The sequence below is a fragment of the Ictidomys tridecemlineatus genome, chromosome 10 (genome assembly GCF_052094955.1).
Source record: "Ictidomys tridecemlineatus isolate mIctTri1 chromosome 10, mIctTri1.hap1, whole genome shotgun sequence".
NCBI classification, from domain to species: domain Eukaryota; kingdom Metazoa; phylum Chordata; class Mammalia; order Rodentia; family Sciuridae; genus Ictidomys; species Ictidomys tridecemlineatus.
In genome coordinates this window covers 137,332,282-137,357,828 of record NC_135486.1, presented here as the reverse complement: position 1 = coordinate 137,357,828, position 25,547 = coordinate 137,332,282, and the positions used below count along the sequence as shown (strand labels likewise).

At 51.9% G+C, this 25,547-nt stretch overlaps 2 protein-coding genes across 9 annotated transcripts; one reads left to right on the top strand and one right to left on the bottom strand.

The window, feature by feature from the left end:
* Positions 1–144: 144 nt before the first annotated feature.
* E4f1 (E4F transcription factor 1) lies at positions 145–18,245 on the bottom strand. 8 transcript variants are annotated; one of them, XM_021734924.3, is made up of 16 exons: positions 18,013–18,240; positions 15,516–15,667; positions 8,160–8,210; positions 7,610–7,660; positions 6,260–6,365; positions 3,511–3,704; positions 3,302–3,422; positions 3,004–3,156; positions 2,716–2,885; positions 2,152–2,361; positions 1,813–1,918; positions 1,505–1,722; positions 1,112–1,310; positions 896–1,038; positions 762–824; positions 145–688 (listed from the first exon to the last, which is right to left on the bottom strand). In XM_021734924.3, the coding sequence occupies exons 1-16, from the start codon at positions 18,161–18,163 to the stop codon at positions 332–334; spliced, it is 2,445 nt and encodes an 814-aa protein (XP_021590599.1). In that variant the 5' UTR covers positions 18,164–18,240; the 3' UTR covers positions 145–331. The 8 variants fall into 8 exon arrangements, with proteins under 8 accessions (XP_021590599.1, XP_021590598.1, XP_040133656.1 ...); XM_021734923.3 differs by having other exon boundaries at positions 1,813–1,921; positions 18,013–18,239; XM_040277722.2 differs by having other exon boundaries at positions 1,505–1,921; positions 18,013–18,242.
* Positions 18,246–22,487: 4,242 nt separating this feature from the next.
* Positions 22,488–25,329, top strand: Pgp (phosphoglycolate phosphatase). Its single transcript, XM_005337876.5, has 2 exons — positions 22,488–23,196; positions 23,290–25,329. The coding sequence occupies exons 1-2, from the start codon at positions 22,557–22,559 to the stop codon at positions 23,613–23,615; spliced, it is 966 nt and encodes a 321-aa protein (XP_005337933.3). The 5' UTR covers positions 22,488–22,556; the 3' UTR covers positions 23,616–25,329.
* Positions 25,330–25,547: the final 218 nt, after the last annotated feature.

Below are 25,547 nucleotides of genomic sequence, written 5' to 3'. Positions count from 1 at the left end.
GACACCCACACCATTGAGTCGCCAGGGCTGGCAGAAGCCCTGAGTTACTGGCCAGGCACAGAAACCTAGAGGACTGCCTGGGCAGATGGGGGCCACCAGCAATACCTGTGAAGGCAGGACCAGGCCCCAACATCACAAGCTACATATTTTATTCATGTTTTATTGTAAAGAAACAAAAACCACATATTTACATTCCCCGTCTGATTTGAACACCTGAAATTCTGGGCAGTCTTCTCTACCAGGCCAGGCAGTCCTGGGCACTCAGGTCGGGACCAGTACAAGGATAACCCTGTCCCTTTCCCAGCCTAGCTGGGACCCCACAGGTCCCATGCTAGACGATGACCGTCTGTACCTCAAGCTGGCCCTCTGGTGAGGCAATGACCAGCTCGCCTGCATGCTCAAGGATTTCAATGTCCTCTGATGACACCATTGTTACAGTAGCCTGTTCAGTGCCGTTTGCACCTGTACGAGCCGCAAGCACAGTACCCTCACTGATGGCTGAGGCCAGTGTCATGGCCACCTGCTCAGTCAGGCTCTCGGGGGTGGCGATGGTGATCGTGTCTGCAGCAGCTGCCTCTGGACCCAGTCCTGCCTCCTGGTCCATGGTCACATTCTGCACGATGATCTGGTGCCCAGCGCTGGCCTGGTGCACAATCTGCTGTACCACCTTCATGATGTGGCTGTCCACCTGCAGGGCCACAGCTCAGCCCAAGGTGTCCAGGAGGCCAGGCTGCCCTCCCACTCCTTGCCAAGCCCCTCACCTCTGTCTGGGTGCCCTCAATGATCTCTGTGGCTTCAGTGGTCTCTGTGTCATCTGCAGTGGCCTGGGCAGAACATCTGAGGTCAGCCTGGGCTGTCCCAGTGCCATCCCAGCCCCACCAGGCCTGCCACACACCTCAATGATGTACTCCTGGGTATCGGCCACCACAGATGAGAACTCTACCAGCACTGTGTGGGGGTCCTCCGCAAGCACGGTGGCAGCTGCTGAGGGGCTCTCCTCTGATACCAGCACCTCCTCCACCTCCAGAAGGCAACCCCCTGCCAGCAGGAAGCTCAGTCAGGGCTCAGTGACCCCCAGCCTCACCTCCTCCCACCATCTGCTGGCCCAGACCTTTGGTGCGCAGGTGCCGGTTAAGTGTGCCATGCTCAGCAAAACCACGGCCGCACTTGTAGCATTTGAAGGGCTTCTCGCCTGTGTGATGCCGCACATGCCGCACCAATGAGCCTTTCTCCCGGAATCCTCGGCTACAGAACTGGCACACATGTGGCTTCTCCTCCAAGTGTGTTCGGAAGTGCACTTGCTGGGCATTCTGCAGAGACCAGTCCATGACAGCCTGACCTTGGCCACAGGAAGCCAGGGCTCTCCCCACCCACCCCTGGCCTGAGCCAACTGGGTAGGCTGGGGTAAGGAAGGAAGTTGGGACATGGAACAAGGCCCATCTGGCCCCAGGGACAGGGAGCTGAGGATGGGGTCAGCGCCAGGATCCTGGGGCCAGAAGCCCACCTTTGTCTTGTAGCGCTTGCCACACTGGGGACAAGGGAAGGGCCGCTCATCTGAATGGACGCGCCGGTGGCCGCGCACGTGGGCGACGGTCTTGTAGAGTTTCCCGCAGTCCCCGCAGCGAAAGCGGCGCTCGTGCACATGCGCCTCCTGGTGCTTCCTGAGCAGATAGGCCTTGGGGAAGGCCTTGCCACACTGCGCACAGGGGAAGGGCCTTGGCCCTGCGGCCAAGCCAGCATCAGCCAGGCCCGCTGCCCAAAGCCCACCTGCTCCTCGCTGTCCACGGACCCATCCACCCTCCTGCCACCCACCTGCATGGCCTCTCTTATGGGCCTCCAGGGTGGCTGCTGTTGGGAAGGTCTCACTGCATTGAGGGCATGGGTGGGTCTTGGGCACAGTGGAAGCCTCGCTGGACATCTGCTGGGGAATCACAGGCAGGCATCTAATACCCACTGCAGGCTCTGCCCCTGCAGTGCCAAAGACAAGGCCCAGGGCTCCATCCTGGCAGTCTGCCTCACAGCACCAGAGAGGGCAGAAATAGGCCAGTGGACAGTCACTCCAGAAAGCAATGCTACTTTATGCCACAGGCAGTGCAAGGAGGCACCAGTGTCCAACCCACAAAGGAGCATCCCAGCAGCACAAACACCTACTGTCTCCATCGGCTGCACTTCCAGCAGTGGCAATTCCGGGGATCTATCTCCCAGGGGCTGTGGACTGGACCCAGAGGCAGGGGCTGCTTCCAGGGCACCCTCCTCTCCAGCAACTCTCTCAAGAACAATGCCAGAGTTCTGCATGGCCTGGTGCAGCAGGTTTTCACGACTACCCTCACGAGAACAGGGAAGCTCCTCAGGAGCTGGGGGCTTCAGGGAGGCAGAAGGAAAGAGGCTGACCACACAGCCCAACACAAAACACCCACCCCTCCCACCACACAAGGCAGACCCATGCCAAGCCCAGGGTCCCCCAAGGTCTTGTGTACATCTTCAGAATCTCATAGGATGAAGCCAAGTCCTCCCCTGTCATGCCTTGACTCCCCAGATCACTTTCCTTCTGACATGCTATTTGCTAAGGAGCTTTCCCACCTCCCCTGCAAACAGACAGCTGTAGAGGTAGACCCAAACCTCCTATTCCTATTGGAGCCAGTGCCCTACACACAACCTGGCACTGAGCAGGCAGAAGGAAAGTGGCACTGCAGGGCTCCTTGAGCCAGCCCCTACCTCTGGAGCCAAAGCTTTCATGCCCAGGGGCAGCTCCTGCATCTGGACATGGACTTCATGGATGACGGTGCCCTTGGCATCTGTCACCAGGTGAATCACAGGTGATGTCTCCATGGATTCGCCTGTCACTGATGATGAAGTAACCGGCCCGACCGTGGAGGTGCCCGACCCTTTAAGGCAGAGTCAAGTGAGTCTCTGAAGAACACCCCCACTGGTGGCACCTGGGCCCGCAGCTAAGGCCAGGAACAGCAGCTCCAGGAACCCAGGCAGCCTCCCCACCACGTTCACCTGCAGATACGTCCTCTTTGCCCACAACCACATCCTTGCTCATGCTGAAGCGGATTTTCTCTGTGCATGGGGTGAGAGACTTGAGGTGACGGGTCAGCGCACCCGATTCCCGAAAGCTCTTCCCGCACTTGGTGCACTTGTAGGGGCGCTCATCTGTGGAGAGAATGGAGTCATCCCTGGGGTAATGACAACCTGTAACAAGGATGAGGCGGGCATGGAACCCCTGCCACTTTGCCAGGGAGCTAGGGACACAAGGCCTGGGTAGGGTGTCCCCAGGGCCAGGCCCCAGGCTGCTCACCAGTGTGCCGTCGGTGGTGCCGGATGAGTGAGCCCTTGGTCCGAAAGGAGGCCCCGCAGAGCTTGCACTCGTGGTCCTTGCGGCTGCTGTGGGTGACCATGTGGGCCTTGAGGATGCTGCCCTGCAGGGGAGGGGCAGCAAGGCTCAGGGCACCTCCCCAGACAGGAGCAGGCAGGAGGCCTGGCCGGCCCGTGGCCCCAGGGGCTCACCGTTTTGAAGGTCTTGTGACACAGCATGCACACGTAGCGGCCTTCCTTGTTCACCAGCAGCTTGACTTGGGCCTGCTCGCCCTCCCCAGCAAGCCCGAGCCCCTGATGGTTGGGACTGCCTGGGGCCTCAGCCATCTCGTTGTTCCCTGGCTCTGCCTCAGCAGCCACAATGACCTCTTTGATGTGCCCACTGCCTAAGGAAAGGCAGGTCAACATAAGCCTTGGGCTGCACCACAGCCCTGCCTGCAAGGATTCCTAAGAGGGAGACTTCTAAATGCCCTGGAACTGTCCAGACCATCCCTGCCCCTGGCATGGGAACTGCTGCTCTGGGCTAAGCCCCAGAGCCAACCAACACTGAGGAAAATCAACACAGAGGCCCCAAGGGGCCAGCAGGGAGCTGCTCAGCCTGAGGTCAGCCTGACAGGGTAACAACCCCCCTCCATGAAGTTGCTTGGAGGAGATCCAGCACTCCCAGAATGTACCTAGTAAAGAGACCCACCACGAGCAAAGATGTCCCTTCCCCTAAGCCAAGGAGGGGGTTGTGGGTCCTGGCAACAGGTGCCTGGGCACAGACAGGATAAACTAGCCCAGTTCTCTGCATCTGTCCTGCTGACTGCACCAATCCCACTAGGGAAAAAGATGTTGTTTCAACTCATCTTCTGATTGGGATGCTGGTGGACAGGCAGGCAGGCAGGCCCAGTTGGAGCCTTGTCCCACCACAAGCTGGGGTTACCAGGAGATGGGAGGGTGTGAACACTTCCCAGATAGCCCCAAGAACGGAAGGTGGAACTGGGCACAATGGCCATGCCTGTGATCCCAGCAACTCAGGAGGCTGAGGCACTAGGATCACGAGTTTGAGGCCAGCCTCAGCAACTTAGACCCTGTCTCAAAATAAAAAAAGGGCTGGGGGTGTAGCTCAGTTGTAGAGCACCCCAGGTTCAATATCCAGGGACACACATACCCCAAAAAAGAAACTTGGGATTTTGCACTTGTCATGAGGTGCTGAGATATCTGACAATGTGCAAGACTAGGCCATAAACACGCTTCCCATTGCCTGTTTGTAAAAGTGACAAGTGGAAAACAACTGTGAAGATGCCTCCTAGAACCCTCTCTGTCCAGCTGGAGACTTGTTGTGACAAGTCATTCTCTCGAAACAATAAAAACACCATGACTCAGAAACAACTAAGGGCATCTCTTGCCCATGCCTGGCTGACACACGCAATGCCCCAGGAGTATCTTCCCAGAGGACAGAGATGTGATGGGCAAGAGACTAAGGGGAACACAGCTACACCAACCCAAGAGGAAACCAGTTTGTGTCCAAAGCAGTAGCAGGAGGGGCTGTCACCCCTTAGTCCTTGCTGACTGCACCCTGTACCCAAGAGGACTGAGCCCAGCACAGCAAATCTTCCTCACTGCCCTTTCCCTACCCAAGACCAATAGAAATGCTGGTAGCTCTTGGCTCCTGCCCACCCAGGAGGCCTACAAAGGGGGACATTTTCAAGTGTGCAAGAGACAGGAGTACCCAGAGATGGACCCTTGAAGTACAAGCCATGGCTACCATCCCAAGCAAAGGCTTAGAACCACTGGAGGTCAGAGGTAGGTGGAAAGGGCCTGACTGGCCAAAGGCCCAGAGCCTGGATATGCTGCTGGAACGTAGGGAATTTGTTTTCCCAAATGACACCACCTATCTCAGAAACCGAACTCTGTGCCAAGGCCAGAGCACAGCCCCACCCCCACATGACACAGGACATTCCTAAGCCTGAGTGGTAATAAGAAGTGTCTCTGTCTTGGGGAAATCAGAGGAAAGGCGGTGTAGAGACCAGGACAGGTGTCCCAGCCTCCTCCCTGGGGAGGCTTGCCCATTCAGAGGCTCCCCTTCCCAAACCAAAGGCTGGCCTCCCCTATACATCTTCCCTCTTCCTGCCCCAACCAGTCCCCATTACTTCCCAAGGCCAAGTCCTACCTGTTGCCCAAACCTACTTCCTGTCCAGCTACCCACTCATCCACCTGCCTTGGCCCCTACCCAGCAGGCACTCCAAGTACCAACAGGTCCCTCCCAACTTCCCACCACATCAGACCCTACCCAGCTACTCATCCCCACCTGTCAAGGCCTGGGCTGCCCTTTGAAAGTCCCCCTGCACACTCAGTGGTCCCCACTTAATGAGCACATAACCCAATCCAGACCTAGCTACACCCCCTCTCCCAGTGCAAATCAGCAAGGCATTTAAATTTAAAACACAGCCATTAAAGAGGCTCAGCGTCCTATGCTCATAAAAGCCCTGTGAGAACATGCTGATGAAAGCACTGGGGAAGGTTAAGGTCAGGGAGCATGTTGGGGCCAGCTGCAGCAGCAACTCCACCCCACACCTACCCTCCAAAACCAACTGCTAGGGTGGGTGGGCCATTCAGGGATTCCCCATGCTGGGTACTGCCGGGGGCAGAAAGCAGGGGGTGGCTGATAAGTGAGGAAGACTCTAGGAGGGCAGAGACAGCCTGGGAGAACATGGAGAAGAGAGAAACCAGCTCATGAAGGAGCACCAACCAGCTCATGTGCAAGCTACTGCAGATGCAGCAAGGAATGTCCTGGTCCCCTCTTGGAAAAGCCTGGCATCTGATACACCTTCCTCCTGTAGGCCCTGCCTGGGGAGGCTCACACCAGGCCTCCACCCCTTCATGGCTAGGCCAGCTCTCAGGAGAGCAGAGGTACAGACAGCTATCAGACCGGTGACACCTTAGGCAGCTGGCTTACCAACAAGGTCAGGAGCGTGGCTGATATCTGCTGCTAGAGAGGCTGCCTCCACCACAATGTGGGCCACGGTGATGGGCTCTTCTGGGCCTGCTGCTGCTGGCACCACCTATTGATAGGGGACAGAGGACAGAGAGGATGCATTTGTGGTCTCCAGAATTTCAAGGGAAGGGCCTGGACTCCCTTGCAGTAAAGTTTTGAAGAAGTAGGCTTGGGGAGTACAGACCTGGTCCATGTCCTCCAAAATGGCTGGGGTGGGGACGCTGCTCTTTCCCCAAAGGCCCACAGCCCCTGCAACCCGGGGCTGGAGGGTCGAGCCCATCACTCTAAGCCTTGAGTCACCATGGCTGGACATGGAGCATGGAGCACTGAACACCCACTAGGTAATCACTAGCAACGCTGGTACGAAGCTGGGCTGTGGTGAGGAATGGACTTGCAACACCCATACCCACAGCCCCAGTCAGGTCAGAGGAAGGGCCCTGGGGCTGGGGGCCTTTCTGGAGAAGACAACATCTTGGGGAGGGGGCAGAGGGTAAAGAGCACAAGGTCTGACTGAAACCACCCTGTTCAAGTGTCATCTGAACCACTCTCTGATGGTGGCCTGAGGCCACTGACTTCTTGAGCCTCCTTTCTTCTGTCCCATGAGGATGGCAAGCACTCCCTCTGCTGAGCAAGGGTGTTATGGAAGGTCGTAAGACGACATACAGCTCCAGCACACCTTGGGACTCAACAAAGTGCACCATTTTTATGAGAAGGTGGCAAGCCCCACGGGATGCTGCTTGGTTTGTGAGATTCCCAGAAATTATGTATATAAGACAGGAGGCAGGCCAAAAAAGACAAAAGCCACCATGATACTACTATTGCAGGAAGCAGCATTTATTAGTGCCAGCCTTGCCCAGAGGATCTATATCCAAAGGCTGAGCCAGAGCATAGCGGGCTGTTGCCATCTATACCCTTAGTCCCTGGTTACATGTCAGCCCCTTTGTCTCTCCTATATGGTAACATACATTCTGACTGGGTAACTGCACATGTGTGCCATGTGGTCCCTTTGCTCTGGGGATACATGTGCACATAGCTACTGAGTGCATCATATCACTTCTCTCTGTTCTGGGAGAGCCCTTACCACAGTCCCCCTTTTAATGCTCAGATCCCCTCAGGGTTAAAGAGCATCATCCTGATCCAACAACTTATATTTCCATAATATCAAAACATAATATGGGGGCTGGGGTTGTGGCTCAGAGATGGAGTGTTTGCCTAGCATGCTTGAGGTGCTGGATTCGATCCTCAGCACCACATAAAATAGATATTGTGTCCACCTATAATTAAAAAATAAATATTTTTTTAAAAACTCACAATGTGGCCATTTTCCTTTCGAAGACAGCTTCCATGAAACTGGAGACAGACCTCATAACCACGGGTAGCAGGCAAGAGTAAGCAGACCCCAGCATTAAAACCATAACACTTATGAAAGTTTTCAAACCCCTAAAATTTGAAAACATCCTCCAGATAATTCCCTGGGATTCCAACTTTTCCAGATCTAGAGAGGGACATGGGTGATCTTTCTTGTACAATCCATGATTTTTTTCCATGACCTTGCCTTCAACATCTATTTGTACACAATAGTTGCCTAAGTTAAATTTCCCACATACTCCACCTTCAGAAACAAGCAAGTAGTCTAGAGCTGAGCGATTTTGATAAATAAATAGCATTATACATTTGTTTGGTCAGTAAATTGAGGGCTCTTGCAGTTTCATTAGTTATAATTTCAACTATAGCCTGTAGCTTGATAATAATATTTAACATACAGATGGGAGTACAGGTGACAGGGCATAATGGTGAATTATCCTTTCAGGAGGACATTCATCATCTTTCCAGTTTTGGATTTCCAGGGCTTGCCACTCACTTTGGGCCCGTTGGTCTTCATATATAGGGACTCACAACTGCTCCCCTTTAGCTAATGGAAAGAGAAAAAGGAGGGGTGAATTGTCCAGTATACAAGATCAGGAGCAGAACTGGGGTAGTCTAGCACGACAGGCCCTTCCACATACCTAGTACAGTCCACCTGGGGTTCTCCATTTGATATCTATGCCGGCATTATCCCAGCCCTGTTTGAGGTTAGGGAAATTTGACAGAGTGGGATTTTCTTCTATGTGATTTTGAGGATCCCTACCACTGGATTTTCTGGGTAGTTATGTTATAGAATTTTGTGCCCAGTCATGGTAAAGTTCCAGCTGAGATGTTAAACTGTTTGCCCTCTCAGGTAAGACAATATTTCCCAATAATTGAGATTTTCAGGAACCAAACACCAGTAGTTGAATGAAGAGACATTGTTTCACTACAGGGCTCATGAAGGTCTCTACCCACTAGCAAGAAGAGATATTCAGAGATTGAACTATAGTTTCTGCTAAGGCTAGGAAAAGGTTTCTGGTTTTGGAGGAGATGGGGAATTCGGTTTTCATCTCTTCATGAAAGGAATGAAAAATTTGGTGCAGGGAAGTGCAAGTGCAAGTGTGCCTTTTTTGGGGGGTGCTTAACCACTGAGACACATCCCCAGCCCTTTTTTATATTTTATTTATAGACAGGGTCTTGCTGAGTTGCCTAGGGCCTAAGTTGCTGAAGCTGGCTTTGAACTCACAATCCTCCTGCCCCAGCTTCCCAAATCACTGGGATTACAAGTGTGCACTACTGTACCCAGCCGAGTTGGTACCTTTGATGTGTATTGGGACCTAGGGGTTTGTGTCCCACCCATATACAACTACACCAGTTTTGTGGCCAATTTTCCATCTTGAATCCCCTAGGTCAAGGATAGTAAAATTAAGAGGGTTACAGGCTCCTGGATTAGAGCTGAGCATGGCATCACCCTTTTGGAGAATTGGTGTGTTACATTTACCTGCCAAGTAGACCATGAAACAGCTCCAGGAGGGACAATAACCACTGTTATTAATGCAACCAGGTTCAGCAGAGGGCTGCTAATATGCTTTTATCATAGAGCCTGTACTCCCGTTCCCAAAATAACCCCCCACAAACCTCTACAGACCATAAAGATCAGTACTTATCTATGACTTCACACATGTCAAAGAGCACTGACACTGGGTGCTTGGGATCAATAATTTGGGATCAGTTAATTATTTGACCCATATTGTCACTGCTTCAGATCTCTAGCCACTCCTCAGTTGGGGAGTACTATGGGTCAAAACAAGTGTATTGGTCCCCTTTGCTAGTAGATAGAATAGGTGATCTTATTATGTTTTACAGGTCCCTGAAACTTACTTGACAGTAAAAATGGATATAATAAAGTAGGGTTGTGGCAATGGCTCACCTGATCAAGTCATGTGAAGGTTTGGGTCACAGAATGAAGAACTTAAGTCCACAAACAAGAGCCAGGTCAGACATAGCCAATAGCAATGAAACATCCTATCAAAAGGAGGTAAAAGACTGCTCATAGAGACTTCTAAACCTAGTGCCAGCTGGCTAGAGCAGCCTCTGCTAATCCTATTGTGAAAATTAAAGCTAACGGGTTGGGGATACAGCTCAGTTGGTAGAGTGCTTGCCTTGCATGCACAAAGCCATAGGTTCAGTCCCCAGTATCACTAAAAAAAAAAAAAAAAAATTAAAGCTAAGAAGATCACAACAAAGAGATGGACAAGAGGTGATCATGCCAAATCATTATAGCAAGGAGGCCAATAAAGGAAATAAGAACAGTCCATTTATCGCAGCAGGTGATCAGTTCCTCAAGCTTCTGCTGGGGGTAGATTAGTCATCAGCTCCCACTTGACTAAAGCAGGGCTGTTGTCCATAGGCTCTCAGATGGCCGACTTGCATAGTACAGCTGGCTCAGGAATACTCCCAGTCAGGAGAAGCTGGTTTCATTCTGCTGTAGTGAACCCAGGGGACCATCTCACCCATCTTCACTAGTCCTAGTATAGGTGGGTTTCCTGACACAGGTAGATTAGCTTTTACTTTAGAATTCAGTTCATTTGCCCACTTTCTCAGAGCTCTCGGGACAGTATGCAGTATGTAACTTCCAGGTGATCTTCAACCCTTTTGTCACCAATTGTACCACCTCAGCCACGAATATCAGCTCATTTTCCAATCCCTTGGTGACTGGGATTCCAAACCAAGGAATGATTTCCTTTAGGAGAAATCAGGCCACTTCATGTGCCTTCTCTGTGTGAGTAGGAAAGGCCTCTATCCAGCCTGAGAAAGTACACACAAAGACTAGAAATACTTATAGTTTCAGACCCAGGGAGCTCAGTGAAGTCCACAATTATATCTTCAAATGGGGCCCCTCCAATGCTTTGCACCCCAGAGGAGGCCTTAGATCCCTGGTGCAGATAATTTCAGGCACATGTTTCACATTGTTCGCACACCACTCGGGCATGCTGGAGAGCTGGGGAATGTAGAAATGTTGGCTGGATGTAGCCTCAAGTGCTGTCCAGCCAACATGGGTCTCAGTTTTAAACCAGGGGTTCTCATGTTGTAACTGGGGTCCAATTTTGCCAACAGACTAGGAAATAGGGTGGTAGTTTGGGCCATTGGTTCTGTTGCCCCGTTGAAGGCCATGAACTTTGCCTCTTGGTCTGCTTTATGATTTCCCTGAGCAACCATGATGCTTCCTCTTTGATGTCCCTGACAATGCATCTCTGTCACCTGTTTAGGAGCGCATTTAGCATCTAAGAGTTCAAGGATTTCTTTGCCATACTTTATGTCTTTCCCTAATGAGTTGATTAGGCCCTTTTCTTCATACAAAGCTCGGTTACGTGGAGAGTGGTGAAGGCTCATTTAGAGTCTGTGTATATATTGGCATGTATCTCTGCCACCAGTTGAAGGGCACAGGTCAGCGCAGTAAGTTCTGCTTTTTGTGCCAAGGTTCCTTTTGGCAGAGGTTTTGCCTCAATGGTGAATTTTAGGGTCACCACAGAGTACCCAGTAAGGTGTTCTCCCTCTTCCACAAAACTGCTACTATTGGTGAAGCATTCAACATCAGGATCTTTAAGAGGCTGGTCTGTTAAGTCCAATCCACTGGAAAATACCTCATCCATAATTTCCACGCAGTCATGGTATGGTCGACCTGCCCCTACAGGCAGTAGGGGTGTAGGGTTTAAGGTCCACACTACTTCTAGGTGGATGTGCGGATTTTCACACAGCCTTCCCTGATATCCAATCAACTAGGCATCAGTCAGCCAATATTGTCCCTTAATCTTTATGTCAGCACTAAGTATGGCACTCGAATATTTAATTCTTGTCCCACAGTCAGTTTGTCGCCTCTGATGCCAAGAGGGCCATAGCCACTCTATGGCTGGCCGGCCTCAGGCTACAGAATCAAGTTGCTTAGAGAAGTATGCCACTGGACAATGCCATGACCCAACATCTGAGTCAGGATTCCCACTGAAACCCCAGTACACCTGTGCACATACAAAAAGAAAGGCTCAGGCACATCTGGGAGTCCCAAGCCAGGTGCATTGGTGAGGATCTTCTTGATTTCCTCAAAGGCCTTTTGTTGATCTCATTCCATAAAAAGGTTCTCCCTCTCCCTCCTTGTGGCTTCATAAAGGGGTTTTGCAAAGATGGAGAAGTTAGGTATCCAGAGTCTACAGAAACCTGCAGCCCTGAGGAACTCCTGGACCATTCTCAGGATATTCCCACTGAAAGATGATGACTGCTAGACTCGGAGGGACCAGGTACATACACAAGAAGGCATCCTTGACTTCCAGGCATGTAAGTTAGGCAACTTCAGTAGGGATGAGGCCCAGGAGAGTATAGGGGCTAGGGACAGCAGGACATAGGATAACAGCAGCCTGGTTTACTGCTCGTTGGTCCTGAACCAGCTGATAGTCATCTATTCCTGGATTTTAGACTGGCAGGAGAGGTGTGTTCCAGGATGACTGGCAGGATTGGAGGATTCCATACTTTAGAAGTCTCTCCAGTTGTCTCTGGATCTCAATTTGTGGCTTGCAAGGAATGCAATATTATTTTTGGCACTCAAGGCCAGCCCCTAGCTACTTCTACTACTATTGGGAGTATGTTTCAGGCCAGTCCTAGAGGATTGTCTTAGCCCACACCCCAGATACTCTGAAAGGAAGCTCAGATCCCTGTTGTGGCCTTTCCATGAGAATGTAGAGGCACCACTCTTCTCCTTGGGGGACCAAGAGAGTCAAGATCTTCACTTCTGGCTTTCCTAGAGTCAGGGTGGCTTGGCCATGAGAGTTAAAAGTTATCTGGGCCTGCACTTTCCCAATGGGTCCTGACCACTAAAGCCACAGGACAGTCAGGGAGGTATAGGAATTCATGAATAACTTCACAGCTGCCTAAACTGCACCAGCAAGGCAGTAAGAAGAAGCAACAAGCTCAGCTGCCTGTGGCTCCCACTATAGAGGTTTGTCTCAGGTTAATTCACCACCGAATATTCTGCCCCAGTATCAACCGTAAGTCCATGGTCCGACCCCCCATGATCATATGGACCATAAGCTCCTGGGGGCCTAACATAATGAAGTCCAGTCTGTCCTAGTCTTCCTCAAAGTTTTCCATGGCAGCCAATCCAACAAAATCATCCTCAAGGACTTCATATGGTTGCCATGGTAGTTGGTTATCCTTGAACCACTCAACTGCTCTTGCTTTGTCCAGTGACTGCGTGATAATCCTATGACTGTTGGGGACACTCATTATTCCAGTGACCTTAACAGCAATGAGCACACTTGTTTCATTCTAATGTCACCTTTGGGTGAGGTGGTTCTTCTTGTTGGCTCCCTCTATGGCCTCAGCTCTGGCCCAATAGGACACTTCTCTGGGAGTGCCCTGACCATTCCCCAGGGTGGTAGCAAGCAGACCTACCTTCTTTTTCATTTTCCAGTCTACCTCATGTTAGGCTTCTTGGTCTTGGTTGACAAATACTTTTGTCACAACTTGCAGTAGTTGGCTGGCATTCATTCCAATGAAGCCCTCTAGCCTCTATAGCTTATGCCATATGTCTCCCTGGGTCTGACCAACAAAGGCTGCATGAACCACTGGCTAACTTTCATCTGCTTCTGAGTTGAAGACGATGTAAAAACAGAACATTTCACATAGCCTCTCATAGAATTGACTGGGGCTTTCTTCTGATCCCTGAGCACCTCTGAAGTCTTTCTTGCTCATGTTCACGACCTTCCTTCCTTCTTCCTTCATGCAGCCTAAAACATCCTCTTGATAATGCTAAAGCATCTGAAATCCTTGGTCATCATTAGGGTCCCATGAGAGATCTTCCTCAGCGATCTGGCTCTGAGCGTAAGCCGGGACATTCATACTTCCTGCTGGGGCAGGTTCCTCCAACCACTTTAACAACTTTAATTGGGTGGCATTCTTCAGTGTTAAACAGAGTCAGGAGTAACTGGCCACAATCAATCCAAGTGGGCTTGTGGGTCTGAATAATAGATTGCATTAAATCAATCATAGTCTGAGATTTGTCAGTGAAGGAGAGGATTTTTCCAATTCAAGAGATCAGTGGAAATAAAAGGCTGATATATGAAGGTTTACTGTCCCCTTTGCACCTGAGAGTATATGGGTTTAAGACTGGCGGCCATGGGGTGGCTATACTTGGGGCATTTTGGGTGGCCTCAGGGGTGTGGCCTCAGGGCTCCAGCTGCAGGAGGCACGAAGAGTGCAGGCAGCAGTGGAGAAAGCAGTGGTGTGCAAGGCACAAGAATCCCGCTGGCTCCAGCATCTTGAAGGGGCCATCACTGGGCGATCATGATGTAATAGCTCCCTCCCAGAAAGGAAGCCTCAGCGAGCGCAGCTGAGAGAAGACTATGTCTTGCCAACAGTCAATGCAGGAGAATGGGTCCCTACAATGACCCTAAGTACCTTGATAAATAGTTCTTTATCTAGTGATCTCTTGGACGGCCAACCGAAAAAGGTCAATCTATTTCAGAGAAGGCCTAAAGTTTCTTTTTTGAAATTTTTAGTCATATACTCTAGGGGGGTAAACTTACTCTGTTTGCCACCTATTTCCTCCCCCTAAGAGATGACAATCACATACATAAGAAGGGAAAGGGGTAAGAAAGCCATCTCTGGCAGCTCTCCTCATGGAGATATTTCAGGCACCTTTTAGCATTGGCAGCCTGACCCAGACCATGCTCGTAGACCTTGAAGAGAGCCTGGCACTGCTCTAAGCCATATGAGGATCACCAGAATTCTGCACTTGCTTCGTGCTCAGCCTGTTTCATTCAGTCACCATTCACTCGCATTCAAACAGTGCCTCCAATCTGCAGCCCAGTACGTTAAAAGTACAGTTTAATTCATGAAATTGAGCTATTCAGGTAACTCTAGAGAGTGATCGGGCTCCCCTTCTGCCACTTAGGGGAAGGTCCACCTCTTGCACCTGGGTTTCTACTATGTGACAGGTGGCACTACTGCGCTGGTTCCTGGGCTCCACCAAGTTCCTTGGTACTCCTGAGATCCTTGCCCTAGCATTCTGGGAGGGATAATCTCCTAAGGATCAATTTGTATGCTGGCACCAGGCAAGGTCACCTCTCCCCGAGTCCCAGGGCCCCTAGCAACAGGGGAGATGAAATCACCATCTCTAAATCCAGGATGAGCCCTCAAGAAATGTTGTGGGATTCTCACCCAGAGACAGAACATCTGTGCTTTCACCAGGAAGTAGCATTTATTAGTGCGGCACTGGCCCAGCAAGTTCGAATCCAAAGGCTGAGCCCTGAGCGCAGTGGGGCGTTGCCTTATTTACCCTCTCTTAGTTCCTGGTTACATGTCATCCCCTTTGTCTCCCCAGTGCGGCATTGCCTTATTTACCCTCTCTTAGTCCCCGGTTACATGTCAGCCCCTTTGTCTCCCCTATGTGGTAACATACATTCTGTGACAGAGCTGCGATGCAGCTGCACATGTGCACAGACATAGTGCACATAGACTGGGCCGAATTGCCTGACAGAGCCATGCATGCTCACACAGTTACTGAGGGTGCCGTGTCACCTTCCCTCTGTTCTTGGAGAGCCATTACCACAGAGAGAAGGGACCTCAGTCTCCCAGCTATACAGGCTGCTGAAAGGGCTAGCATACCCCAGGATATCCAGAAAGTCCCAGAGAACTGCCAGGTTCTTCATGGCACAGCCTGAACCCTCCTTCACCCATGGTCAGATGCCTGCCCTCTGCCTACCCATCAGTCAGCAGGAACCAGCTGCACAGGTATGTCTTGGCACTCTGTTGCCTTCTTCTCCTATTAGGTGATCTCAGGGAGGGCAGTGTGTGCAGTGGCAGTGGGGTAGCAACTCACCTCCTGGCCCAGCAGTGCAGTTGTGGCAGGGGTGGTAGGCAGAGGCTCCTGCGGGGCCCGCTGGCAGGCCTTCTGAATCTTGTGCTGAACAAAATCTTCCAAGGCAGTGAATTCCACCTGGCAGCGGCCACATCTATGCACATCATCCTCATCTGAAATGAGCACGTTGTCAGGGACTTTGAGGAGGCAACCAGTATCCCATCCAGCTTCCCCTCCAACCCCAGACCAGACTCATCCAACGATGGCAGAAGAACCAGAATTCCTACCCCATCCCTCCCAGAGGCTGCTGAAAATGTGCTTAGGGCACCCAGAGCTAGGGAATATCAGGTTATAGCCCCCATCCTCTGGAAGTCTGCAGAAGCAAGGCTCACACCAGGGAGAATAGTATTCTGTAGAAGTGGCCCTGACCACACACTCAGGTTGCAAGGATCCAGTGATGCTGTCATGCCCAAGAGCTCCTTAAAGGGAAAGAGGCTCAGGAGGGCCTGAAGCAGAGGGACTTACCCAAGCCAGTCTGGGGACAGTAGAGGACTAGAATTCAAGACAGGTAAGGACTAGGGATATTGTTTACTTGCCTAGCATAGCAAGGCCCTAGGTTTGATCCCCAGCACTACAGAAAATAAAAAGACTGCTGGGGACTAAAAGTGCCCTTGGACATCTCAGTGACCACCTCTAAGTCATTTCCTCATCTGACCTGATTCAAGTGTGTAGGGCATATAGGGGCACAGTAGGCTAGCCCACCAGGATCTGCTAAAAGGTCAGCCTTTGAAAAACACAGGAACAGCAGGGCCCTGCCCTGTGAATACCCTTACTTTTTGTTGTTGGTGGTGGTGGTGAGGATCAAATCCAGGGACTTGCACATACTAGGCAAGTGTTCCACCACTTGGCTACATCACCAGCCTCCAACCACTCTTTCCTTCCTGATTTGATATTTCATAGATCCCCAACAGGAAAGCACCCCTGCTCAGGTGTGTATGTTAAGAGGGGCTCCACATCCCTGAGCCACCATACCTGAGTCCCTCACCACCACTGTGACTATCCTAAGACCTGCAGGAGAGACTTCCTACTCATTGAATCCTTAATGTGGGTCATGCACCTTCTGGGAAGTTCACCAAATTCTGCCAGCACCTTGGGGAAATGGATGCCTACTCCCTAACTAAAAAAATGACTTGAGGTTCAAGTTCACACAGATGAACCTAAAGATCCACCCAAATGTCCTGCTTCTGTAAAAGTCTTTCAGTTCCCAAAAAACACACCCAGTCCCACATCAAAGTCTAATAAAGGCCTGGTGCATGGAAGGAGGCTGGCCAAAGCTTGTTGAATTAATTAGAGAATAAAGGGCCAGATCATGACTGTGACTCTCCCACCAAATCATCTAAAAAAGGGAATCCCACCAGATAGTTCACAGTCACAAACTAAGAGGTGCCTACCATCCTCTTAACCTCCTACCCACTCATGAGAGTTCAGCTTGGCACTAGGGTAACATTTTTGGAGAAACCTCTATAGAAGAACCCAACCCATTTTACTGAGACAAGGCAATGGACAGGTTCAGTTGGGCACAGCAACCACTAGAGGGACCCCTCTCAGGTTGGCCCTGTCCCTCTCCAAGCCGGAATAAGGGGCCAGAAAAATATGTACAGACTATGAAACTGGTGTGAACAAAGCCAAGACCACCTTGACCTCAATATCACTAGCCAATACTTCCTATATGTTCCAATGCACCGACTGGTGGGACAAGTTCAGAGTAGAAACCTAAGAGGTCACCAAAAGCTATCAGTACCTGATGAATGAGTCCTGAGCATGTCCCAGTACTCTCCTCAGCTCTTTACACACACACGTTAATTCTCATCACCCTCCTATGTGTGACAGCAGAACCCAGAAACTAAAGGGGCTGAGTTGAGGAACTAACTACACAGTCCTGAAATCCAATCGGGTCCTTGCTAGATGGGTGACCTGGTCACTTGCACATCCATGAAACTCAATTTTCCCCATCCTTAAAGTGGGAGTGAATAACAACATTGACATCTCAGGGTTCGTTTCAGGATCCTAAAGGCTGATGCAGAGTTAAGTTCTCGGAACATCTTGGAGACGCCCCTCCACCTTGCTGGAGAGATGGAGGCTGTCTTCCACAGGGATCTGCTGGCTGACGCCCGGACCGGCACAGAGCCCCACCCCACCCCAGTCTCGCCCCAGCCACGACCTTAATGGCCCGCCAGGTGAGGTGGGAGGGGCGGAGGGGGCACGGCCGGTGACGTTTGCTTGGGTCCACTGGGAGGACTGGGGCTTGGGTGCCTACGAGCGCGCACTGGAGGCCTGTGTGTGGTGGGCGCCCCGCAGAGAGGTCCAAGAGGGTCGAGAGGGTTGCGGGGCCCCGCGGGCTCGCGAGAAGGCTGGATCCGGGAAGGTCTGCGTGTCCACAGCCCGAGCCGCCGGGCTCCACCAGTCCAGGCTGCGCCTCCCCCACCCCGGCCGCTGCGGGCCCGCCAGACCCCGTTACCTTCCTCGCTGAAGGGCGCTGAGAGGCCGAGAAAGCCGCCTGGAGCCAAAGCCGCTGCTGCGACCCCGCCCTCGCCCGCTTCACGCCCGGCTTCGGCCCGGGCTTCTGCCGTATGAGCGGCCGTCACCCGCACTGCCATCGCGCCCTCCATGTCGCAACGCGCCGCAGGAAGATGGCGGATTTACGACCGTGTCGTCATAACAACGGGCCGCTCCGAGGCCAACGTGAAGGAACTGCGAAAGGGAGACAGGGGCGGGGCCAGTGCGGGCTTGACAGACAGGCGTGAGGGGCGGGGCCTTGGGTGTGGCCTGGAGCGGAGTCTGGGCGGGTCTACTGGTTAGGGTGTAGCAAATTGATTGGCGGAGAGATCCGCGGCTTGGGCGTGGTGTGTCCCATTGGGCGTGTCCAGACTGGAAGAGCCTGGGAAGAAAGTGGGCCTAGGTGCCAAGTGTTGCAGCCAGACTTGAGAACCAGAGAAAGAGGAAGGCGCACTGGGTGGCGCAACCCGGCCAGGGTCCTCCGGAGCGAACCCGGTGGGAGGTCGCCCTGCCACAATCTCCAGAGGGCCGTCACCGATTTAGGGTACTAAGGGATCGGTGCTCACCAAACTCCGTCGCCCCCAGAAGTTGTTGACACCAGTCACATGAAAGAATCCTAGTGCAGGATGGCTCATGCACAGCTTTGCAAAGCGTTTTATTTTATATTTTTAATTGTGGCAAATACACATAAAGTTTACCATTAGTAAGTGACATTTAGTGTACTCACAATATTGAGCTCACCCATTGCCTCTATCTAGTACCAGAATTTTTTTTTTTTTAACCCAGGGGGTTAAACCCAGGGTCTTGCTCATGCTACACCCTCAGCATTTTTTGAGACAAGGTTGCTAAATTACTCAGGGCGACCTCAAATTTGTGATCCTCCTGCCTCAGCCTCCACAATAGCTGGGATTATAGGCATGTGCTACCACTAATGGCTAGTTCCAGAAGATTTCCATTATCCCAAAAGGAAACCTGTACCCATTGAACACTCATTCTCCATTCTCTACGCCCCTCACCCCAGCTCTGGAAACTACCAATCTACTTGATCTTCATTGATTTGCCTGTTCAGGACATAAGTGGAATCATACATTATGTACCCTTTTAGGCCTAACTTCTTTGCAAGATTCATCCATGCCCTAGTCTATGTCACTGCTTCATTACTTCGTTACTTTTTTGGGGGGTGGGGGGGGGGGTGCTGGGGATTGAATCCAGGAGTGCTTTACCATTGAGCTACAAACTCAATCTGCCTTATTTGGGTGGGGGGTGTACCAGGGATTGAACTCAGGGGCTCTAGACCACTGAGCCACATCCCCAGCCCTATTATGTATTTTATTTAGAGACAGGGTCTCATTGAGTAGCTTAGCACCCAGCTATTGCTGAGGCTCGCTTCAAACTTACAATCCTCCTCAGTCTCCCAAACTGCTGGGATTACAGGTATGTGCCACCGCACCTGGCTCAGTTTACTTTTATTTTCTAAAACTGTAAATCTATGTAACACTATGAAGACTGAATAACAACTGTCCTTGTACTGTCTAAAACCATCCCATATTATACTAGTGCTACTAGTATCACTTGGGGGAGGGGCACTGGTGCCATTCACTGGAAGGTATATACTGAATGCCTACCATGAACTGGGCACACTTCATGAAGGACTTCTCTCCCATTTACACAGCCACCCCACCTCTCCACCCTAGGTCAGTTCTCCCCCATGAAGACCAGTGTCCCTTCCAGACTCCTCCACCACCTTGTCCACAACCATCCTCTATAGGCACATAGGCATGCCCAGCAGATGTTAAACCAAACAGACGTAGCACAGCTCAGCTTTGGTTTTGAGAGAGCATTATCCCACCTGCATTGTCCCTTTGGTGGCTCTATGTGGCTGTTTCCTGGGCTATAGACAGGGATACTAACACTCCTATCCTCTCAGGGTTGTTCTGTGATTCTGACCAGATCATGCAGGTGAGAAGCAGCACTTGCTTGCTGAATGCTACAAGTGTAACCCAAGGTCATTAGGCAAGTGTTGGAGAAGTCTAGCTGCCTGGACATCATCAGTGTTTCCTGTTTTGGCAAGTATATCAAATAACTGCGTGTTGCTGGGTGCTAAAAGCAGAGTTTGTGATCTTTTGTCAAATGCAGTTCTTCCCAGGGTCAGCTTGGCCACCAAACCTAAATATGAAGACCCAAAGAAGAAGGTTTTCTCCCGAGCAGTGGGTGCTCCAGGCAGGAACACTTTGCAGGCTCTGCCCTTCTGGGCTGTGGTCCCTGTCCTCCAGGGGTTTCCAGGCCAGCAGAGACCAACAGGAATGGGATGTTATATAAATAAACAGTACTACAAGGGAACCCAGTTCACTAGCTTTACCTGATGGGTTTTGGAGTCAGGGTGGGGACCAATCTAGAAGAGGCTTTATAGAGCACTAGGGCCCACGAGAGAAGGAGAGGGTTGACAAACTTGAACTTGGGAGTATAAGTGTCCTGGCACAGGGTTGGCCCTCAGGAAACTGGGAACCACTATTGTTCTGACAGCTGACCCTAGTGAAAGTGATATTAATAAACATACACTTACCCTATGACCTAAAGATTCCACTCCTAAGTATATTCTTGAGAAATGAGTGCTGAGCACAGTGGCACACACCTATAATCCAAGCAACTTGGGAGGCTGAGGCAGGAGGATTGCAAGTTCAAACAAGCCTGGAAAACACAGCTAGACCCTATCTCAAAATACAAAGTATTAAAAGGGCTAAGGATGTAGCTCAGTAGTAGAAAATCCCTGGGTTTAATTCCCAGTACTGCCAAAAGAGAAAAAAAGAAATGAGTGATGTCCACATATATAAGAACAAGAATATTCACAAGGACATTATTTACAATAGCCCCAAACTGGAAACAACTCCAAAATCCATCAGTGGAAGGTCAGACATCAGTGGATGGGTGGGTGGTATATTTGACAATGGCCCACAGGACAATTAAATAAAATTTTAAAATAGACTATGAAGGATCACAGATATTTTTTTAAACTTTGTTTTGTTTTAGCTGTATATGGATACAATATCTTTGTTTTTATTTATTTATTTGTATATGGTGCTGAGGTTATCAAGTGCTCTACCACTGAGCTACAACACCAGCCCAGATTTCACAGACATTATGTTGAATCAAGGAACCAAGACACAGAAGGGTACATGTGGTTTATAAAATGGTCTACCAGGGTGTGGTGGCACAGACCTGTAATCCCAGTGACTTGGGAAGCTAAGGCAGGAAGATCCCAAGTTCCAGGTCAGCGTAAGCAATTTAGCAAGACTCTTTCTCAAAAGAGAGTGTTGTTCAGTGGTAGAGCACCCCTGGGCTCAATCCCCAACACCACACAAAGATGGTCTAGAACAGGGAAACTAGGCTCTGATTCCATATGACAGAAACAAGAACTGTGTTTGGTAAAGCTGACGACTGGGTGAGAACATGAGGGGACTTTCTGAGGTGTTGGAAATAGTTCACAGTTGACCTGGCATATAAGTATATATAAATTTCACTGAGCTGCACATTTGAGATTCACATCCTTGGGGCTGGGACTCAGTGGTAGAGCGCTTGCCTAGCACGTGTGAGGCACTGGATTCTATCCTCAGCACCAGATATCAATGAATAAAACAAAGGTATTGTGTCCATCTACAATTTAAAATAAAACTAAAAAAAAATCACATCCTTTGTGTTACGCCTCAATAAAGTTAATATTAACCGATAATGACGACAATAGCGACCAGTTACTGGGTACTGAGTTCCGCCCGCCCCCTAGACCGCACTCCCACCGCCTTGGAATCACTGGTTCCTGAGACCGCCGAGGCACAAGGAAAGGTTTGCGCAGAGGCCAGGAGGCGAATATACGAAGCTTCTTGGGAAGAATCCTTCCAGGAGCGGAAGGCACACCGCTCAAACGCCTGCACCGTGTCCGGAGCGTGTCCGGATACAGGCCCGCCGAAAGTGGGGACGTGACTCCAACCTCAGGCCGACAGCGGCCCCTCCCGCCACGCTCACGCGGAAAACCCCGCCCGCAAGACCTCGAGACTAGCCAGCCAATCAGCAGCCGGCCCGGCCTGGGGTCCCTTAACCATGGGCCTCCGTCACCTAGGCTGACCACCCGCCTCCAATGGGCGAGCTGCCCTGCAGCTGCCAATAAGCAGCGGCCTTACGTGTTGCGCCGCTCTCGGACAGCAGCGTCTCCACAGCGAGTGCTCTATTCCGAATGCCGGTTGGCGCCCTGCCAACCAAACACCAATGAGCCCCCAAGCCCTGTAGCCAATGGTCTGCCGCTTTCTTGTGTCCGGTCGAGGCGATTGGAGCCGAGCTCCCTCAGCCCGCAGAAGGCAGAGACGGATTGGCGCAGGCAGCTACCAATGGGCAACACGCGCGAGACCCAGAGCCAATGAGCGCTCCGGGGGCGGGGCGGACCCTGCGGCGGGCGGCTGCAAGGAGCGGTCGGTGGCGGCTGCGGCCGGTGACGGCGGCGGGCGGCGGCGGGCGGCCATGGCGAAGGCGGAGGCCGGCGGCGACGACGCCCGCTGCGTACTGCTGAGCGCCGAGCGGGCCCAGGCGCTGCTGGCCGACGTGGACACGCTGCTGTTCGACTGCGACGGCGTGCTGTGGCGCGGTGAGACCGCCGTGCCTGGCGCGCCCGAGACCCTGAGGGCGCTGCGGGCCCGCGGCAAGCGCCTGGGCTTCATCACCAACAACAGCAGCAAGACGCGCGCGGCCTACGCCGAGAAGCTGCAGCGTCTGGGCTTCGGAGGTCCGGCGGGGCCCGGCGCGGGCCTGGAGGTCTTCGGCACGGCCTACTGCACCGCGCTCTACCTGCGCCAGCGCTTGGCCGGCGCGCCGGCCCCGAAGGCCTACGTGCTGGGCAGCCCGGCCCTGGCAGCGGAGCTGGAGGCCGTGGGCGTCGCCAGCGTGGGCGTGGGGCCCGAGCCACTGCGGGGCGACAGCCCAGCCGACTGGCTAGCAGAGCCGCTGGAAGCGGACGTGGGCGCTGTGGTGGTGGGCTTCGACCCGCACTTCAGCTACATGAAGCTCACCAAGGCTGTGCGCTATCTGCAGCAGCCGGGCTGCCTGCTTGTGGGCACCAACATGGACAACCGGCTACCCCTGGAGAAAGGCCACTTCATCGCGGGTCCGTGCGCGCAGGGGCGGGAGGCCAGAGGGCGGGCTTCGGCCCCTCTCCGCCCTCTGATCCCTTGGCCCCTTCCCTCCTTCTGCCCCGCAGGTACCGGCTGTCTGGTTCGAGCGGTGGAGATGGCCGCCCAACGTCAGGCCGACATCATTGGGAAGCCCAGCCGCTTCATCTTCGACTGCGTGTCCCAGGAGTACGGCATCAACCCGGAACGCACCGTCATGGTGGGGGACCGTCTGGACACAGACATCCTCCTGGGCGTCACCTGTGGCTTGAAGACCATCCTGACCCTGACTGGAGTCTCTACACTCGAGGATGTGAAGAGTAATCAGGAAAGTGACTGCATGTCTAAGAAGAAAATGGTCCCTGACTTCTATGTTGACAGCATAGCCGACCTCTTGCCCGCCCTTCAAGGTTAAAGATTTAGTGTCTTTAATCTCCAGAATAAAAAAAGAAATTCAAAATCACTTAACCAAATCAATAGGTGGAGCTTAGGCATCCACTCATGTAGGTGACCACAGAGTGTAATTGGAGTTAAGCAAAAGTGTTTTGTTAGTTTTGTAAGTAAATGTTCTGGGGGCAATGTTGTTTACAGATGCTTATATTTTAAGATGCACTTTTAATCTTTGAGGGCATTGTGGGGATAGGCCTGGGCCTTGGATGTGTTGGCAAGGGCAGGCATAGCATCTGTCCAGGATTCAGGTAACTTCAGGCCCTGCTGATAATAATGAGGCAGGTCTAGGAGTGTGTCATGTATTTGACAGAAAATTTTATTCAGGGATTAAGCCCCCTTGAAGGGCAGAGGGGCAATGGGGCTGATTATTGTGACTGTTGTGAAACATTTGTACAGAACATACCAGGCTTCTAACCCCCACCCTGCATGGTCATGCAGCAGAGGAGCAGCTGCTGTGTCCCAGCTCCTCACCTGCAAGGCGGGGATGGAGGAAGGGGCTACTCCCAAGTTGTGTCACCCCGTGTTTGAGGTGTGGGGTGTTGCCCTTACCACCCTCCACCCTCCCCTGCTTCCTTGAAAACCACTTTAATGTCACAATTGTCTGTTCCATTTCAATGCTCAGGGCTGCGGCTCCTCATATACAGCTGCCCAGTTCTGTAAAATCAGCCCAGCTAAACCTCGGCTATATCAAGTGTGCATTTAAACCCAGGTGACTCAGACTGAGTGCATTGTCAGCTGAGGGGCCAAGTGGGCATGGATGCCTTTGCTGCAGTCTGGGCTGCTATACAGGGAGCTCAGAGCAGCATTGGTACCAAAAATAATAATTTTTTTCAACTTGTGAACAACTTTGTCAAGTGGTAAATTGAATCTTTAAATGTATAATAGCTATGTTCTGTCTCATAGAGAAAATCCCACCGAAGGCTGCATGCCCTGCAAGCAGCAGCACAGCTAAAGGCATGTGTTACTCAAGGACTGCCTGTCATCTGAGGCTCCCTCTTGGTGGGGAAGGAGAGAGGTCCCTAAGAATAGGAATTTCTTTTACAAAGCATCCAGTCTTTTCTTATCCTCCTGTCTCCTGGGTTTGGGTGGGGGTTAGATATCAGTAGCCCATGAGACCACCTCTCTTGGCCCTGGACTCCCTTGTTGATGGCCAGTGGGAGGATTGGCAGAGCCCACCAGCCAGCCAGGGGTTCTTGACAGGGGCTCTGGCCTTTTCTGTCTGTTCTCTGGGTTTGCTGACCTTTAGCAGCCTGCTGAGTAGACTCAGCAGCATTTGCAGGGCAGAGCTGGGAAGCTGTTCCTTTCTGCTGACTCCTTCCTGGTGCCTTGCCCTGCACCCAGTGGCTTCTCTCCCAGCCTTGTGGTCATGGTACTCCTTAATCTGTTCACCAAGTTCTCAGCAATAAAGGGTATTCCAGCCCTGCAGCTGCTCCTGGCCAAGGTGGTTGGGCTGGGGCCATGCCTGTGAGGTTGGTGGTGCTGACATTTGCTCTGCAAGATTGGCTCAAGGTGGGTCTGGATATCAAGCAGGCCTGTCAGGGCGTTGTCACCCACACCAGGAGGAGCACGTGGCAGGTGCAGCAGCCAGCAATGCCTCCCTCTTCTGGGAGCCTGTGTGCACCTCATCTCTGGCCCCTTGCACTGTGTGAACCCAAATGCACATTAAACTCTCAAACCCATGCTGACTGGGTCTTCCTTCCTTTCATGGGTGTAGCAACACCAAGGTGGCCGTTGGCCACTATCTAACTGCAGGTGGGGGCAGGATGGGAGGCCTGAAAGGAAAAGGCCAGTCTGGGATTCCAATTCCAGAGCCTTCCAGAGCTGGAACATTGAGTACTGCAGCTTCACCCCATTTCAGGCCTGTTATAGAGTAGGTTCTGAAGATCAGGAAAAGCAG